We start from the raw sequence: 17,925 nt of genomic DNA on the forward strand, positions 1-17,925 counted from the left end.
AGGCGGTATTCGAGTTCATGCCTAGTTTCGTGGGATCGGAGATGTTGTAAAGAGACCGTTGATGGAGATGGGGATGATAACGAGAACGACGAGGGGGATGAGCATGAACAGAACGGGGTGTCCGCACAGGTAGAGAACGACGCGGACGCGGACGCGGACAATGATGCTGACGATGGCGGTATTGACGCTGCCAAAGATGCAGGGGATCAATGACCGACAAAATAGATGGTAAAAAATTTCCCCATCAATTACATCTCGTTCCAAGCGGGTCATGATCAGAATACAGGACTTCAAGACAAAGTACTGGAACTGTTAGTTTACTGCTATATTACACTGCACTGCATGTCATCGTGGTTCGTCCACCCTCTATAGCTGCCTGCTTTCCAGCACAGCACTATGACGACAGGGAAAAATCGGTAGGAGGAATACTGTATTTGTTGCACGTTGTAGAGCAGGGCCCCTCCAAATCTAATCGATATGAACGATTAAGAAAAAGATATGGTGAATTCTGCCGACCGCCTGCTTCCGAGGACGCCCCAGTCGATACCTATTTGCCTGACATTTCCCGTGTTCGCTGATCAAGAAAACATACATGCATGAGTTGACGGCCGTCTCGCACAATCTCGCACCTTGTCATATCACATCGCATCACATGACGGAACAGCTCTCACGCATTGTCTCGAGGTAGCCGGCTTCCGAATCGTCCTCCTCGTTCAGCGCGCCCGGTTTCCTCTTCATGCCCTTGACGGTCATGGTCTGTTCGCCCGCCCCGTGCCACCATTTCATGACTTGCATCGCTTCCCCGTCGACGTCCACCGCGTCGATTCTCCATCGTCCGCCACTCACCTCCACCTGCGTTTTACCGGGCGGGAAATGGAACTCGGGCAAGAAAATCTCCGTGGGGACAGATTCCTTTGTCGCACTGTCTGAAGTCAACGAGAAGGTGAATGTCACGGATTTCAGATCGAAGCCGTAAGACACGACGTCGCCGACGGTTGCGATCGGAGACGGCCGGACCCACGCTTCGGCAGCACGGAAACCAACTGGACCCTCTGTGCCTCTCAGAGGTGTAGCTTGCGTCTGGTTGATCTGGGGAGACTTTAGCGCGTCTTTGAGGTTTGACGGGTTTATTGTGGTCGAATCGGACAGTGTTGTGCTTGAATACGAAGTTGACTCCCGGCCTAAGGATGCTGTGGAGGGGTTCGTAGTGGGAAGGGTCGACAAGGTGGAGGCAGTTGGAAGGAGAGGATCATCGACCGAGACGACAGAGAGATCTTCGCCATTCCATAAATCTCCCCATTGGTGATTGTTCTGGGAATGTTAGCAATCGAAAGTGATGGGCTGGCTTGTCTCCTTACCTCAACCACATAAGTCCATAAGGTATACCCCTGAGAGCCCGAGCCCTCCAAGGCGAAATGGTTGGCATCCAAGGCTGAGATCTGGCTCGAATAGTCGCCGGACTTGTAGGCGTATTTATCATCCATATCGAAAGGAATTCCAATCTCGGTGAAGAGCGTAGGGTGGTCTCCGAGATAAGTCACGCCTTCCTCACGTATCGCCTTCAACTGGTCCCGTAGACAGTTCCTGATGGCTGTCTCACCAAGCCGAACAGCGAACACGGGGTTGGAGTATTTGTGACGCAGGATCCCAAAGACGTCCACATTGTAGTATTTGTTCCAATGCTTCTGAAGTAGCGTGATGCCGTCGTAATAATGAGTGGAGAAGACCAGCCTCTTGTCGTCGTCGATAGTGCCCTTGATGCTCGGAGGTATTTCCAGAACAGCTGATTGCACCAGGATCAAACAATCTTTGTGGATCGCTCGCAGGGCATCTCTATACTTCCGGAAATGCTGCATATAGTATATGTTGGTATATTTGAGATAGTCCAACTTCTCTCCCGACTTGGGTATCGAGGCGAAGTAATCGGGCTTCAAGAGTTGGTCCTGGGCGGGATCCCAGACGCCATTCTGAGCCCACAGGCACTCGCCGAGTCTCCAGCCCGGATCTCGCTTCCAACCGTACTGTGTGTCGTCGAAATCTTTCGACAGCCACGCCGATACGCCTTCCGGATCCACCAATTCCCGACCGCTCTTGTATGGCCCGAACGTGCTGAACTCGTAGACGTCGACCTCTGCAGCACGGCCCGATCCCGTGAGAATGGATTGCCACGGAGTTGGCATTGTTCCTTTCCTCATTTTGAGCTCTTCCGGGAGCCCATTGAGATCTTCCCAACCAATCAACCCTCGATGCGGCTCGTTCATTGTTTCCCATCCAATGATACATTCATCCTCCAGTCCGCCCGCGTCGTGTATTCTCTGAGCCAGGTGTGCACAAGCGGCAATAAAATGGTCCGTCAAGTAGTCCTGGATGTTTTTGCCGTCTATGATGGCGTTTGGTGCAAAGTCCCGACCAGCATAGAACAGGGTGAAGGTAGTCTCGGTAGCCAACCGGGTGTAATTCGTCGGCCACAGCATCTTTGGAAACTGTGCAGGATCCGGCCATGTGTTATGAACAACCGCAGCTTGATTCGCCGCAAAGGTCTCCGGGTCCAGTCCACAAGCATGTAGGGTCCAAAGAGGTGCGCCAGAGCCGCCGGTAAATCTGGACCAGACATCCTGATGAGGATCCATAAAAACATAGAGACCATAGGACTTTGCTATCCGCAGGATCTTGATGGTGTGGTCTATAAACTCCTCGTCGTATTGGCCCGGTCCAGCATGTTCCAGAGCTTCCCAAGTGAAGAGGTACCGAATAACGTTGTATCCCCATCTCTTTATCCTAGCAAAGTGTACATGTGCCTCCTCTTCTGTGAAAGGGCGTCCCACGAACGAGACATTTTTGGCGTCGAAGAAGTCCTTCTGTTCGTGCGAGGGTTGGCTCGGGTGACGGGGAAGTTTGCAGTCTCCGGCGACGTTGATGCCGCGAAAGGTCACCTCGCGTCCTTGGGAATCTCGAAATCGGACTCCGTCGATTGAGAGTCCACGGGTCGTCATTGGGAAGCGAGGTGAATACAGGGAATGTGGTGCGGGAGCATGCGGTACGAACAGGTGGTGAGGGGGATCGAATTGTTGTTCAATGCCGACTTTTGTAGAGGCAGTGCGGCGTCAACGGCAGTGACAAGACAGAGAATGCAAGCTTCCGGAACTCAGGTCTGCCTCATAGTCGATTGACACGGAAAGGTGTTCGTGGGATGTAATGGCCTTCAACTTTCTGAAGGAGCATATACCCGAACGTTTGGATCGGGGATAAAGGACGATGCTGGTGATTCGCTCTGCATGATGACGAAGCATGACTTGCCAGTTGCCCATCCGCAGGTGGCACCAAAAATGAAATGGCCTCTAATGCTGGTCTCCATATTATTGAATTCTAGCCTCACAAGCCTTGGTGGGGGCGAACCTTCGATCCAGACATGCAATTCCACGTTTTGGGATCTTTAGAGGTCGACGTCTAGAATGCCCTCCGGCAAAATAAACAGTCTCCTGCGCCCTATGGTATACTGCCATTCCCTACACCATCTACATATAGTACATGCATCTTTCCCTTTTCCTCACGAATAACTCTTCCGGTCTGCCATCCGATACTTCCAGCATGGGGTATTTGGAGTTTGCCTTCACTCTCCCTCTGCTTTGCGGGATGAGTCTGCCCTGTCAAAGTGCTGAGAGACTCTCTCTTAAGCAAGATGGTTCTGTCAACTGCACGTGTACCTCCAGCATGCCTCACGCTCTCATCGGTCAGTAGGCAGTCTTTGTATCCCTTGACGCCGTTGATCGAGCATTAGAGGATCCGGTCCTGGAGCAGCAGCCAGGCTTGTCCTGCTGATTGTGGTCTCGAGGTCCAAAATCGTTGGTTGGAAGGATGCCATAAGTTTCCAATTGCATGCGAGATCCTCTCCGCTTTCATCGACCCTAGTATCCGACTAAGCGTCACCAAAAGTGAGGATGCCATCCAAGCTGTGACTTGCGTGTAATTTTCCTTGTCAGACCTTGGCCAGCGATATGATTTTCAGGCTTGAAAGGCTGCGTCCCCACAGCACCACGAACTTCCGGTGCTCAAGAAGGGCCTGGTTCGTCCTCGTGCGCAAACTGAGTAAGGAATTCGTCGTTGTAGAGATCCTGTGCTGACGGCCTCTCTTCCGGAAGCCAACGAAAAATCTTGCGAGCGAGAGCAAGCAGGAGTTCCCTGTCCTCGCCCTCTAGACTCGTCTCACGGGACTCAAGATTCTGCTTGGGAATCTGTGTCTCAGCAATCCAGTTGCCTTTGTCCGTTAGTGAGGCTCTCCCAAGAAAAATAGAGACTAGCAGCTCTAGAACCCGGCGTCCTTACCTTCTGAGTCCCAGTATTGACGACATCGATCGCTGCGGTGCAAAAACTCCTTTGGTGGAGGTCCCATGAGAGAGACCATTTCAGCAAAGTGGAGCTCGTCGTTCAGATGGCCGTCCTTGACGGCATGAAAGAGATTTTGGCTTTCGAACAGGCTCCAAATCTTGAAAAAGTGTCAATTTCGACATGTGGAATGAACTTTTCAGGTGCTGCTATACGTACCATGACTCCAACGGACCAGATGTCGATCTTCGAGTCCCATTCTGTCCCAGCAATAATCTCGGGCGCTCGGTATACACCTGGCATAACATCGCCAGAGTGCTTCTGCTCCGGTTCACCCAAGCGTGCAGCTCCGAAGTCGGTAATAACTGGCGAGCCGTACGTCGTTGGCATTACCCAGGAAATATGAATGGTGCGATCCGCTAGAACCTTCCGCGGCGACGGGGTATCTTGTTCTGCCTGCTCGACCTTGGACATTGCGATAGGGTCGACTCTGACAAGGATGTTGTTGGGCGATAAATCTATGATACTCCTTAGCCTCCAACAAGCTGTGGATGTGTCCAGATATGGGGCCAGACCTGTATGCACCACCCCTGCCTGGTGCATGAAGTCCAGGCCCGTCACAATCAAATACAAGTACTTCTGCAAGAGTATCTTTGGGAGAGCCCTATCATCAAATACATCTCGCAGATTGGTCAAGGTAAGGCCTAGTGTTTCGAAGATTATACATTGGTGAGATCCACAAGGCCCTCTGATACAGAAGTCGTCCAGCGACACACGCAGCATTCCCTTACCAGGGTGATCCGTGTCGATGGACTCAATATGGCGAGAAATCACCAGCTCCTGCGTATCATCTTCTCCGATGATGCAGACCTTGACAGTGACTAAGGCGTTTTTACTTGATAGTAGTTAGCGGGATAGAACGGAAAAAAACACGACAAGAATGTTGACTTGCTGCAGATCCCGGCATAGCCAGACTGTGGAGGCTGTGCCAAAGCCCAGCTTTGCGACAACCTGATACCTCGCCTCAAAGACTTCGCCTAGTCGAACGGGATAGTACTTTTCAGCCTTGTAGCCAACAAGTCTCTCCTCCTCGAACTTTTCATGCTCTGGGAGGGTAACGAAACCGTCAGTCGGAAAAGTGCGAGGTTGAATAGACATGCTCTGAGCAGAGCTTGCCATCCGCACCTGCCCAGGTCGCCTGGGAAGTCGGGGAGTGGCCAGGTGATTCCAGTATACAATTGGAGACCTAGACCAGGGATGCAATCGGGCCTTTATGAGACGTGGGAAAGCCAAGGTCATCATCGTTCTGGCTAGAAAGGTAGCGGTCGAATGACAAGGACAGGAAAGAGCGACGGAAAAAGTTCTGCTGCAGCTCGCCTTCAGGGGGACCGTATCTGGACGACCAACCAACCCCCCCACCACCTCGAGGCGGCGTCTCAAATGCGGCTAAGCCACGCAGTGTTCTGTTGGCAGAGTGGAGATCCGTAATCGACATGCAGCATCACATGGCTCTGACGGGGGACAGTCAGGTACTCGAGGTTGACTTAACTACGAAATGAAGAAAAAAGCTGGATGAAGGCTGAACCATGCGAAGGGGGAGGACTGTCACGTGCTTTCAGACCAAGCTAGCCCCTTTTGTCTCTCTATTCGGTCACTCGTGAACTGGCTTCCTCCTCTTACATATCTCCTGTGAAAATTCATCGACATTGAAGGAGCCCAGGTGCAGACCGCCTTACTGTTGCAGCCGCACCATCCAACATGAAGTCAGGGCTGCCGTTTGCTTGACAGGTATGTTGCCCTAACCGGCCTCGTAACATTGGGACCCTTGCTTTGCAGACCACTGGGGAGCAGCTCCTGAATAATTGTATCACATTACAGGGTGCACTCAAACTCGCTGCTCCTCTTGTGGACGCAAATCAACCGGGCACTGTTGAGGCACGACTCTGAGACCGATCGTTCAGCTCCACGATCCAACCGTCCGATAAGCCTGGAAATCGCAATGAACTACATGCAGCAGCTGCAGCTCGATCACCAAGCGTAGCGTCGGAAGCCGTGATCAGTTGTTCGTCGGCAAGCAGCGCCGTCGTGGAGGTTGCGAGGCTATCCTGGGGGTCTGGGGTAGGAGGCAGTGCTCACGCTTCCTGCGTGCTACGACATATTGATCCGCATCCATCTATCATTCTACGCTAGCGACGCTGTTTCTTCCATCGCACCATCGTGGCTCCCGACCCTGGCAAATTCAGAGGCCGAAGATGTATACTGGCTGTCTGATTCATCATCGTGTCACGCGAGGACACTTTGCTCGTGTAACAGATTCATGTGTCTTCATCCCCTCCGTAAGCATACATTATCCTGTTCTTAACTCTGTATATTCATACTAATCACCATTCCTCAGCAGAAGTTTGCACTTGTCCTTCTCCTGCCTAAACTCCCTCTATCTTGGAAATGCAGAGAACTGCCCCTCTTCTGATCAAGTATGTGGGTACCACAACCAAGCAAGCGCTTCCGGTGCCGTATCAGAGAACGACCGATATAGCAACCAGTTCAATGGAGAAGAAGGTTAGTGGGACAGTCCTGTCGCACACCAGACCCTCTCGAGCAACCTTGTGCTGACTTCAGGTGCTAGTATTCAAAACTTCAGCAGGCCAAAATCCAGTACCATCCCACTTGTCTGGCTTGCTCGGGAGTGCTAGATGCACCGTACCACGGCTAACCACGAGGCTGTGACGGCTTAGGGGTTCCAAACCTCATCTCTCGCTGAAGGACCCGAGTGACGAGAAGTCTGTCATTACCATCAGTTACTACACGGAAAAGGGAACTCGAGTCACATCGGTCCACGTGCACGAAGACGGCACTTTTATCGAATTCCCGTCTCGAAACGCAGCGAAAGGCAAATGAAAATGATTGCTGAAAACGCGAAGGGAATTTCTAAAACATATCCCAGAATCTGGCGGGCATCGAGGTCTCTAGCAGAACCGTGGCAAAGAAAGATACCGGATAGGTGGTACATTTCATGTCGACAATTATGCTTACTTCACACGTTTCTCCAGTTTCATGCTCCTTTGCGCTTGCAAACGTCTGAAGCTTTCCTCAGACTTGTTCGAGGCGATCCACACATGTCACAGAGTGTTAGATTGCCGGGCATGTGTTGGACACGTCCACTGAATCGACCAGTCAGCCCTTGGGCTTGTGACTATCGCTCAAGCCGTCCTCCCGTGGAAAGGTACCCTGGCTGTAATCACTTCTCGTTGCACTCCCTTTTGATACCGTTGTACGTGAGCCAAAGAAAAGGTCATCGTGTCCTGTTCCATAATACCCACTGCAGGTGATTCAATCTATTGTATTGGATTTTGGGGTTAGAGAACAGTTATTGTCCACCAAGGTTACCAGACCGAGGAGGTGTACATCACAAGAGGCACGACAATCCATCTTCTTCTCTGGACATCTTTGTGACTACGAGGCCTCTTAGCCTTTCCGACCCTTGGCGACGATGCCCACCCACTTCCACACAACCGGACCAGACCTGTACTTCTCCTTCACGTAATCCATGATGGTTCGTCGTGCACTCTCCTTGGCCTGTCCAAACTCCTCGTCTGTCTTCAAAGAACCCTGGTTCTTCCAAAACTTCTCAATCATCATGACCAGGGAGTATGGCAGCATGGCTTCAACCTCTGCGACGGTCATGGTCGTAGTGTTCTCCGTTACTTGAGCTTCGACATCGCAAAAGCCACATTCTTTCAGATGTGACTTGACGTCAGCGATACTGTCCCAACGTTCCGGTGCCTCGGAGAATGCGTGTCGAAGAGCTTCGTCCGATGGGAAGGGGGGCAATGACGGATCCCTCGCGATACCTGCACGGTAGTCTGCGAACCACGGGACTTCTTGCCAGGTACTGCAGCTCAGAGTTCCACCTGGCTGTAAAATGCGGTGGCACTCTTGGATGCCAGCGAGAGGATTGGGTAGGATTTGAGGCCCGAAGTTGAAGAATATATGCGTAAAGTGCGAAGAGGGAAACTTTGTGTCCTGCCAGCCTCTGTATCAGTCCTAGTTATTTCAATAGAAAGGGCATGGCACACCATGGCATCCGCTTTTACTACGGACACATTGTTCCATCCAGAGACCTCGACGCGCCTTGATACATTGGAGATCATGGCGTCTGAGATATCAGCGCATGTGAGGTCAAGTCTGGACTTGTTTTCTGTGGAGAGCCGTGACATGAGGTGGGAGGAAACGACGCCGCTCCCGCACGCCTGATCAAGGACAACGAGGCGGGAATTGCCCTCGGGTGGGAAGTTCGCTCTCCGGAGGAGCTCTTCTGCGAATGGGCCCATGATAGAATCGGCTTGAGAAAACATCTTGTCAAATTGCTGGGGATCCATGTTGTGCTATTAGAAGCGGGACCGGAAAGAGAGTAAGTTTGGTACTTCAATGGATTGTTTAGTGTATAGCCTGGATATCGAACATATGGACAGCCCACTTCCAGCGAAAAGAGTAGGAAAGATGTAAGTCCTGTTGGCTGTCTGAGCCTTTAAGACCTCAATTTTCTTTTAATCGCCTGTTTCTCCAGGTGCATACTCTCCGAAGCCAGATCGGACAGATATGAAAAAATCTCTCCGAGCTCTTTTTAGGCTCGCAACCCTGCAGTGTAGGCACTCAAAATGTTTCCGAGGGCCTTTCTGCTTGAGGAAGAGCTAGGAATTTGTCGAATCGAGGTATGTTGTAAACGATGAGCAGGTTTAGCAACCAGGGTCAACCCAAGTTTGGAGTCTATAACCGGTTGGCAATCTAACTTACTTTGTCATCGATACCTGATCCAGTAAGGGTTCTCCCCTTCCAAAGGTCCTCGTTATCGTCTATTTCTCCCTGAAGGACTAAGTCTCATCACATCAAACTGAGGTCACATAGGACAACCACAATGTGTTCCTTGTTGTGTTAGCGGAAAGCTTGAGGCTTGGATGATATTGATTCCATGGCTAGCTGTGGAATACAGGACCAAGGACTGGATTTAAGACAGCATCCATTTGTATCGCTGTCCCAGGAGTTATTCAGCCAAGCGGAGGATGGAGCCACATGAGCCTCCCTTGGTCCATGCTGCTCCAAGTAAACGGAATCTCAAAGTGGTTGTCTGCGGGGGTTAACAGTGGGACTGGGGACTGACGGCCCATTGCCTCGAAATCCCCAGATCTTCACAGCTTGTTCTCCGAATAGTAGACTACTGTCCCCAAGTACGCATTGTAAAAAGGACCAAGTGAAAGGCTCGACATCAAGTGGATAGGGAATATCGAGAACGTTTAAAGTTGAAGTGAGAAGAGCACAAAAAGCCAAAAGTTTCTCCGTAGCAAAGACTTCGGCGGAGCATAATCTGCAAAAGATCATTTCTCACACGTGACGGTCACCATGATTTCATCTTGCTCGGCCTTGTCGTTCACAATCACGGACAGGCAGTTCAAAGAAGACTCCACTACCAGGTCAAGCTACCAGTATGAGAAAGACGGTCTTCCTACGGAAAAGGGGTAAAAACGGTCTAGAGACCTCGTGGCCCAGGTGAGGCAGTAAGCACAAACTGGCTTGGCCAGACCGTTCGCGCCAACACTGACTGGCGCGAGACAAACTTGTTTGATTTCTTGTTAAGTCGCGGCGCGGAGGGTGTTGGATCACTAAATAATTCACAATGGCTTCGTCCAAGGCTGCTTTGAAAGCCATCAAGGCATCCTTGGATACCAGTCAATTCGCCAAAGCTGCTGATCAGGCCGAAGATTTGCTCAAGCAAGATGACAAGAACTACATCGCGTTACTCTTCCTCGGGTTCGCAAGAGAGAAACTTGGAGATTTGGAAGCCGCAGCGAAGGCTCTGCACAAAGCTGCAACTGTCAAGCCCGACGATGTCCAGGCCTACAAAGGGCTGGTAACCCTGTACGAAAAACAAGGGAAAGCCAAATTGGATCAATACCATGATGTGGCCTTCAGGTTAGCAGAGCTATACGCTCAGCAAGATGACAAAGCGCAATGTCAGAACGTTATCGACAAATACGAACTGTTTGCCAAAAAGCATGGGAGCCGATCACAGTATCGACGTGCGCTCGAACTCATTCTACCGACCTCCAGCCTCTACCCGACACTCGAAGGCCGTGTCTTACAACCAAGCTTGGCGTATCAGCGCGTCTTAGAGTCAGCGGAGGCTGAAGAGAAGGAGTGGATCAACACGCAGATTGGAGAAAGAAGGACACGGCTAGGAGCAAAGATTGACCAGGTGACCCGACAAGTTAAATGCGAGGCTATAAGCAGATTCCAGGTCGAAGAAAAGTATGCAGCTCTCATTGACTGGACAAGGGACGATGACGCTCGCCATGACCTCGAGGAGAAACTCTTTCAGCGCATGTTCGACAATCTGCTCGTCTTGCCGCAGGAATCTAAGCCTGACCGACGGGATAAGGTGTTGAATATGGCGAATGGCATGGTCATCATCAAACACCCTTTTCACCTGGCCTGGAAAGTTGCCCTTGAGTGGGTTGATGCAGAGGAGCTGCAAGATTGGGACGTTAACATCTTTCGCGAGTATATTAGCTTCTTCCCAGACGATGGCTTGAGCAAAGTTCTACGTGGCTTTCTCGACAGTGATGCCTCGCCGTTTCCACATCTGCCAGTTGAGGAGAAGGAGGGCGAAGAGACCCCGCAGAGGCTGAGCGAAGCCGACCAACTCATTCTAATGAATGAAGGTATTGAACGCTGTCCAGAATCCTTGCTTGGCCACCGAATCGTGGCACATGTCTATCTCGGCTTGAAAGAGTGGGAGAGCGCTGTCGACATAGGACGAAAGGCGCAGAAGTTGCACTTGGATGCTCAACGGCGCTACGCTATAGACTTGCAAAACAGCCTCGACGGCGTCAATCTCATTCTTGCAAATGCCTTGATCACATTCCAGTCTCCACGACATCATCCCGAAGCGAAGACATTGTTCGAGGACATTCTCAGGCGTAAGCCCAAGCTTACTGCTGCCTTGATGGGTGTTGGCTTGATATACGAGGACGATGAAGATTATGCGGAGGCAGTCAAATTCTTCCTCCAAGCAGCCGAGCGTGATCCAGATAATGCCAGGATCAAGATCGAGCTTGCTTGGTGTCGAGCACACAATGGACAGCTCAAAGAAGGCTTGCAAGAGCTTCAGGAGGTGCTCTCAGCTGTCGAATCGGAGAAGCAGCAGAACTTGACCATGAAAGCCATCACGCTCTACCGAATTGCGTACTGTTACTGGCACATTGACACTTCCGCCGCCGCCCGCAAATCCAAATCAGGGCCTTATCAGTTTCTCATCGCGTCCATCAAAGCGGACCCTAGTTACGCCCCCGCATATACTCTGCTGGGGATCTATTTCCAAGACTACGGCAAAAGCAAAGCACGGGCCCGAGTCGCCTTGCAGAAAGCATTCGAGCTCTCCACCTCAGAGCTCGAGGCTGCTCACCGCCTCGCAAAGGCTTTTGCGGACAACGCAGAATGGGATCTCGTCGAATTGGTCGCCCAACGCGTTGTTACGTCAGGTAAAGCCAGGCCAGCCCCAGGGTCGAAGAAGAAAGCTTATAGTTGGCCCTTCACGGCGCTGGGCGTGGTGCAGATGAACAAACAGCATTATTCGCAGGCGATCCTTTCCTTCCAGCAGGCCCTGAGAATTACACCAGACGATTACCACTCCTGGGTCGGACTCGGTGAGAGCTACCACAATGCAGGGAGGCATGTTGCTGCCACACGGGCGTTTGCAAAAGCTGCGAGTATTGAGCATGGTCTGTCGCCCGAAGAAACTTGGTTCGCCAAATACATGCTTGCCAATGTTCAACGAGAGATGGGATCCTATGACGAAGCCATTGCTGCATACCGAGAGATCCTGGTCCTGAAACCGAAGGAATTTGGAGTGCTTATCGCGTTGCTCCAGACGATTTCCGAGAGTGCCTGGGCAAAGGTTGCGCTGGGTATGTTCGGCGAGGCGGCAAAACTTGCCTCCTCTGCAAATGAATTGGCGAGCCAGATCGCATCGCAGGGGACGGACGTGTTCAATCTGTGGAAATGTGTTGGGGATGCTTGCTCCGTCCTTGGACATGTCAAGCTATATGCGAAATCGGCAGACGTACAAACGGTGTCTGATTTGCTGCAAATCTCTCTCCAAGACGACTTCAACACTCTCACTGATATTGACAAGGTTGATCTCGAATTTCTCGCGGCCACCATCGACTCTGCCAATCCTACGGCTAATGCAGACAAATATCTCGTAGCTGCAATCCTAGCTCAGAAACGCGCCATCCACGCTTGTTCCTCCGACCAACTTGCCCAAGCTGTTTCGTGGTACAATCTCGGCTGGGCAGAGTACCAGGCGTACGTTTCAGGCGGTGCGTCCCTCAGTCTACAAGGCAAGAGACCTCGCAGATTCCTCAAAGCGTCAATGGCATGCTTCAAACGGGCCATCGAGCTGGAAGCCGGCAACGCGGACTTCTGGAACGCATTGGGTGTGGTGACTGTGACGCTTAGCCCCAAGGTCTCGCAGCATTCATTTGTGCGAAGTCTTCATCTTAACGAGAAGAACGCGCGGACTTGGACGAATCTTGGAGTGCTCTATTTATTGAACAACGATGCTCAGCTCGCTGGTGAAGCTTTCACGCGCGCGCAATCAGAGGATCCGGAATACGCAGAGGCATGGATCGGTCAAGGGTTTCTGGCGACATTGTTTGGAAGCCTAAATGAAGCGCGAGGCCTATTCATGCACGCTTTCGAGATTGCGGATTCCTATGTCCTGCCTGCAAAACGCCACTATGCACTGTCCGCATTTGACCATTTGCTCAAGGATCCTTCTCGGTCGCAGGAGGTCGCAGCTCTATTGAAGCCGCTCTTCGCCTTGCGCCAATTTCATGCCCAGGAGCCTAGCGACATGATTGCGACTCATTTGATGGCTCTGTTTGCGGAGCGGGCAGGCGATCATTCTACAGGTGTCGTGATCTTGCAGGAAGTCTGCGATGCTGCAGAAGCCGAATACGAAAAGTCCGAGTCGGACGAATACCTGGTCAGGTTTGCGCAGGCAAAGTCAGATCTCGCCCGCGCACAGCTCGCATGTGGCGAGTACGATGAAGCAATTTCCAATGCGCAGACGGCGCTTGATCTTTCCGGTGAACCCGGTGATCTTGGTCCTTCATATGCAGAAGCTCGCCGAAAATGGCGACTTTCAGCGCAACTGACGGCAGGCCTTGCACACAGTCACTTAAAGCAGATCGAAAGCTCGATCAAAATGTTCGAAGTGGCGCTTCAGGAATCCGAGCGCGAACCAGACGTTGTCTGTATGCTGGCCCAGGTCCTGTGGGCAAAAGGTGGCGACGAGGAGAAGGAAGCGGCAAGATCGCAGCTGTTTGACGTGATTGAGAACCATCCGGGACACGTTCAGGCTGTCGCTTTGCTCGCTGTCACTGGACTGTTGGACAATGATGAAGATGTGCTGGAAGCTGTCGAGGAGGACCTCAAGGCCTTGAGGCGTGGGGACGAGATCGGTGTGCTGGACAAGATTCGCGTCAGCACAGTCCTTGCTGGCATCGTCGGGTGCCGGCATCGGGAAACCTCCTCCGATCAAGTCGACGAAGTTGCGGTGGTTTCAGATGCGCTCAACGCCATCATGCTTGCACCGGGGCAGCCTCAAGGCTGGCTTGAACTTGCGCAAGCAGTGGGCGACGCGGACGACGGTGCTTACGCTGCCGAGATGGCGGTGCTCAATGCCGAGAGACAGATCCCGCCAGGCGGCAATCTCACCCCGGAGGATTTGGCGAGGGCTTACGAAGGAACCGGCAGAGCGGAGGACTTTCTCAAGGCGAAGATGCTTGCGCCGTGGAAGTTGGAAATTGCTGGTGAAGCTTTGTAAAGGGTGGATGGGAGAGAAACTTCTTGTTGTGCCTTGGTTACCAAGATCCGGCTCGTGAATCGCTACTAGAGCTAAATCGTTGGGTTATCGAGAGCGCAAGAGCGCGAGAACATGCATTCTCTTGCCGCCGCGCATGCTTGTAGACATACATGGTAGATACCAAATCGATACCAATTGAGAACTCTCAATTTCAAAGTGAAAAGAAAGCAGAGTAAAAAAAAACGAGTTTTTTCATCTTTCATCCCCGTCCTTTCTATTTCTCGTTCACCCACCTCTTGTTAACCACCACCCCGAGCGGCATTTTCCTCCCTCACCAGCGCGGTCAACCTCGCTTTCCTGTCCTCCTTCCATTTCCTGTCCCAGGCCTCGACCTTGCCGCCGAGCACGACGCAGGTCTCGGGCGTCAACAATACCATGCCTCGTCTCACGACCGTATCCGGTCTGAGGAGGAGTTTGCACCCGATCAACATCCCCGGATCTTCGACGGGGATCGTCGGTGCCGTGCCGCCGCCGGATTGATTGCGCGCTGAAGCTGGGAGGGCGGCCGACGCGGATGTCGACAGTCCGATTTTGGGGACCTTGACTAGCTCGAAGGCCAGCACTTTGGTGCCTCGGGCGTCTTGGACGAGGAGCTTGTGCGGACCGACGCTGAGGGGTTTGCTCGCGGAAGACAAAGTTGGAGCGGCGGTGCCGTTGACTCCACCGAGGGCATCGCCGTCGTTGTTGTTGTTGTCACTCCCGAGACCGTTGACCGTCCTGATGACTTCGCGGCCGCGGACCTCCTCGCCCCGCTCGACCCGCTCGATCGCCTCGACCTGGCTCCACTTGCTACTCCCCACGTCCAGAACGTCGAGGACCTGTGCGATCACCGTGCCTAGCAGTCGTCGCTCTTTGACGTTGACGTCGCCGATGTCTTCGGGGAAGGCTTCTCCCGGGCTTGTCGGCGAGACCGTGGTCGTGAGGTCGCTGGCCAGAATGCGGAAGTGCGCGGTCGATACGAGGGCCGGGAGGGGTGGCGGGTTTGGCCCGCGCGACGTGAGGAATGTGTTGAGCCATTGCGGGTTGACGGGGATGTTGTGCCGTGTTTGGAGTGCCGAGGAGACTTGATTGTGCAGGAGGTGCAGAGTCGGCATTTTTGAAGGGAGTCAACTTAGGATTGCGGCCTCATGTCCTTTTTTCTTGAGGGGGTTGGTGCCAATTCATGTACCATGTTTGTGACCGTCAAGGGGACCTGGCTGCCGGAGGAGATAGGGCGCTCGGTGATATGAAATTGTCTAGTCCCGCATCATGACTGGGCATCGACAAGGGCAGATATGTTTTTTGCAGAGTAGTTGAGACAGTGTCTCTGGGGCAATGTCGTCCAAAGCACAGTGTGATTAATAGAGTGGACGACCATCTACTTGGTATGTCGGACATTCAAGAGCGAGTAAAATTGGTTGAGCCGACAAGGCTGAGGAACTACCAATTATGAACGCCAAGACAAGGCTGTGAGTTTGTCCAACTAGAGACAAGCCTCACTCCCTGTTCTTCTGCTTCTCCGCCAGCCCTACTTCCTATGGGTTTCACACTCTATCATTGGAGTCTTATGAATTTGGTCAATATGCATTGACTCATGAGGACTCCTTTACGAAACCATCTCTGCCCTGTGCTAATGCCGTTTATCTTGTCATGACAAAGCTGGCTCTGACTTTCCATCCTTTTCATACCACGCTGCTCCGTTTGGAGTCGATCCATTCAGATTAAATGGCCGCTGGCACAATCAGCATTTGGCCACCGTCAGGGTGGAGAAGCTGGTTGTTCAGGAACAATCCCCCCTTGCCGACCAAGTACAGGATGGTCGCTGCCATGTCCGCATCGCCGCCGCCTCGACCTAACGTGGTTGGGATTTCAGTCAGTCAAGTCCCGTAAACTCGTCGTGATGATCGAAGCGAAGTCCATGCTTTTTTTAGTGATGCCTTTATTTTGGACAAGCAGACACTATCAGAATCGTAGGCGCAACTCACCCGCAGGATTACCGATCTCGGAACTCAGTTCGCTCTTCTGGGTCTCGTCGCTTTCACCCGTCGTCATCTCGCTGGGAAAAATGCCCGGGGCAATCTGGTTCACACGCACTTTCGTCTCGGCCAGCGTGCTTGCCAACATGCGCGTCAGGTGGATGAATCCGGCTTTGCTGCTGGCATAGGCGAATTGTCCGTTGCTCGAACCTTTCATGAGGCCACTGATGCTGGTGACGTTGACGATGCTGCTGGTGTAGCCAGGGGTTACGTCGCGGCCTTTGCTGAGAAGTGGAAGCTGAGGAATTGCGTTAGCGCCACGATGCTAGCACTCTTTGGAAACAGTGAGGTACTGTAAGGGACGGGAAGGGCTTGCGCCGCCGCAACATTCATGTTCGTGTTTCTGATCTTGTTTTCCTTGGGACGTGCGAGGAAGGCTGAAAACACTTACAAATGCGGCAGACATGAAGAACTGGGCCGTGATGTTTGTCAAGAACGTCTCCTGCCAATCGTCGACCTCGGATTTCAGCATGTGCTGCGAAATGCTCTCGGCAGATTTCGTGTCCGGCTTTCCTGCGGCGGAGAACTTTGTGTGGTCGTCGCGAGCGATGCCGGCGTTGTTGACCAGCAAGTGAACACCGCCCGACTCCTGCTTGGCCACCTCGTCCGCGAGCCGCACGCACTCTTCCTTCTTGGTGATGTCGCCGGGCAATGCGTGGAGACTGCCCGGTCCGTTGCTGTACTGCTTGACCACGGCGTCGAGCGCCTCCTGTCGCCGGCCCGTGATGTAGACCTTTGCCCCGTTGGACTGCAGCGTCTGGGCGATCATCAACCCGATGCCCGTGCCTCCGCCCGTCACGACCGCCACGACGTGCGACACGTCAAAGAGCTTGCTGGCCTGCAGGTCTTCATTGGGCAGATGCGACGTCTTGACGGCACTCATGATGGAGCGGACCTGGAAGATTTGGTGATTCGGACCTCGCGAGATGGGGTTTAACAGTGCTATACTAGTGCAGGTCCTACTGCAGGGTTTGTGAAGTAAGAAAAGTGTGCAAAACATGGCACAGAGCACTTCTTAGGATATACCCAGTACATATATAAACGCATGTACACTAGCTCACTCAATCCCTTGTCATCTCAGGATCCTCAGCCGTGATCATATTGCTCATTACATTGAATGGCATAGCATAGCGTTGTATAGCGTTGCTCCATAGGGAAGGGGGGGGGGGAGGGTCAACGATGCAATAATGACGTTTTGAAGACATATACACGTCCATGTACTCCCTCTGTCCCTCCCGCTTCCTCCCACCAGGGGACGGATTATACTCCGTACGCCTAAACAAAACACTAGGGATCAAGGTATCTATCTACCTGGGTACCCCACGCTGGCCCGTTCCTCGCACGTCGGTTCAGGGTGGATGGGCACTGCGGACTCGACGCTTGACAAGGCCGTCCTCTTCACGCCATGCTATTTACCGTGGAGGATCTCATCTTAGCTGTTGACACATCACCATCAAGGTTATTAGCATGAGCTCTGCGTTGCGTATTAAATCTTACATCGAGAAAAGTCGGCATAGGTCAGAGAGAAAAGACTGTAACAGCGCTTGTTTCGTTATCAATACTTTTTAGGGTACAGGATATGTAACTTCCAACCCCCGACTCCGCCATTCCACGTTATACACTGGCGTTTACCCTCTGTCGTCAAACGCCACGTGAACAATA

At 52.4% G+C, this 17,925-nt stretch overlaps 6 protein-coding genes across 6 annotated transcripts; 1 reads left to right on the top strand and 5 right to left on the bottom strand.

The window, feature by feature from the left end:
• Positions 1-648: 648 nt before the first annotated feature.
• AYO21_05868 (hypothetical protein) lies at positions 649-2,993 on the bottom strand (the record flags this gene model as incomplete). The annotated part of the gene is made up of 2 exons (XM_022655835.1): positions 649-1,311; positions 1,359-2,993. The coding sequence occupies 2 exons, from the start codon at positions 2,991-2,993 to the stop codon at positions 649-651; spliced, it is 2,298 nt and encodes a 765-aa protein (XP_022511755.1).
• Positions 2,994-4,049: 1,056 nt separating this feature from the next.
• Positions 4,050-4,797, bottom strand: AYO21_05869 (hypothetical protein; the record flags this gene model as incomplete). Its single annotated transcript, XM_022655836.1, has 3 exons — positions 4,050-4,255; positions 4,324-4,483; positions 4,543-4,797. The coding sequence occupies 3 exons, from the start codon at positions 4,795-4,797 to the stop codon at positions 4,050-4,052; spliced, it is 621 nt and encodes a 206-aa protein (XP_022511756.1).
• Positions 4,798-7,788: 2,991 nt separating this feature from the next.
• Positions 7,789-8,702, bottom strand: AYO21_05870 (hypothetical protein; the record flags this gene model as incomplete). Its single annotated transcript, XM_022655837.1, has 2 exons — positions 7,789-8,346; positions 8,400-8,702. 2 exons carry the CDS (start codon positions 8,700-8,702, stop codon positions 7,789-7,791), a joined length of 861 nt encoding a protein of 286 aa, XP_022511757.1.
• Positions 8,703-9,994: 1,292 nt separating this feature from the next.
• AYO21_05871 (hypothetical protein) lies at positions 9,995-14,209 on the top strand (the record flags this gene model as incomplete). Its single annotated transcript, XM_022655838.1, has 1 exon — positions 9,995-14,209. The coding sequence occupies one exon, from the start codon at positions 9,995-9,997 to the stop codon at positions 14,207-14,209; it is 4,215 nt and encodes a 1,404-aa protein (XP_022511758.1).
• A 278-nt stretch (positions 14,210-14,487) lies between these two features.
• Positions 14,488-15,342, bottom strand: AYO21_05872 (hypothetical protein; the record flags this gene model as incomplete). Its single annotated transcript, XM_022655839.1, has 1 exon — positions 14,488-15,342. One exon carries the CDS (start codon positions 15,340-15,342, stop codon positions 14,488-14,490), a length of 855 nt encoding a protein of 284 aa, XP_022511759.1.
• Positions 15,343-15,948: 606 nt separating this feature from the next.
• AYO21_05873 (hypothetical protein) lies at positions 15,949-17,146 on the bottom strand (the record flags this gene model as incomplete). Its single annotated transcript, XM_022655840.1, has 3 exons — positions 15,949-16,079; positions 16,213-16,501; positions 16,655-17,146. 3 exons carry the CDS (start codon positions 17,144-17,146, stop codon positions 15,949-15,951), a joined length of 912 nt encoding a protein of 303 aa, XP_022511760.1.
• Between the last annotated feature and the right edge of the window lie 779 nt (positions 17,147-17,925).

The sequence above is a fragment of the Fonsecaea monophora genome (assembly GCF_001642475.1).
Source record: "Fonsecaea monophora strain CBS 269.37 chromosome Unknown Scaff39, whole genome shotgun sequence".
Classification (NCBI taxonomy): Eukaryota; Fungi; Ascomycota; class Eurotiomycetes; order Chaetothyriales; family Herpotrichiellaceae; genus Fonsecaea; species Fonsecaea monophora.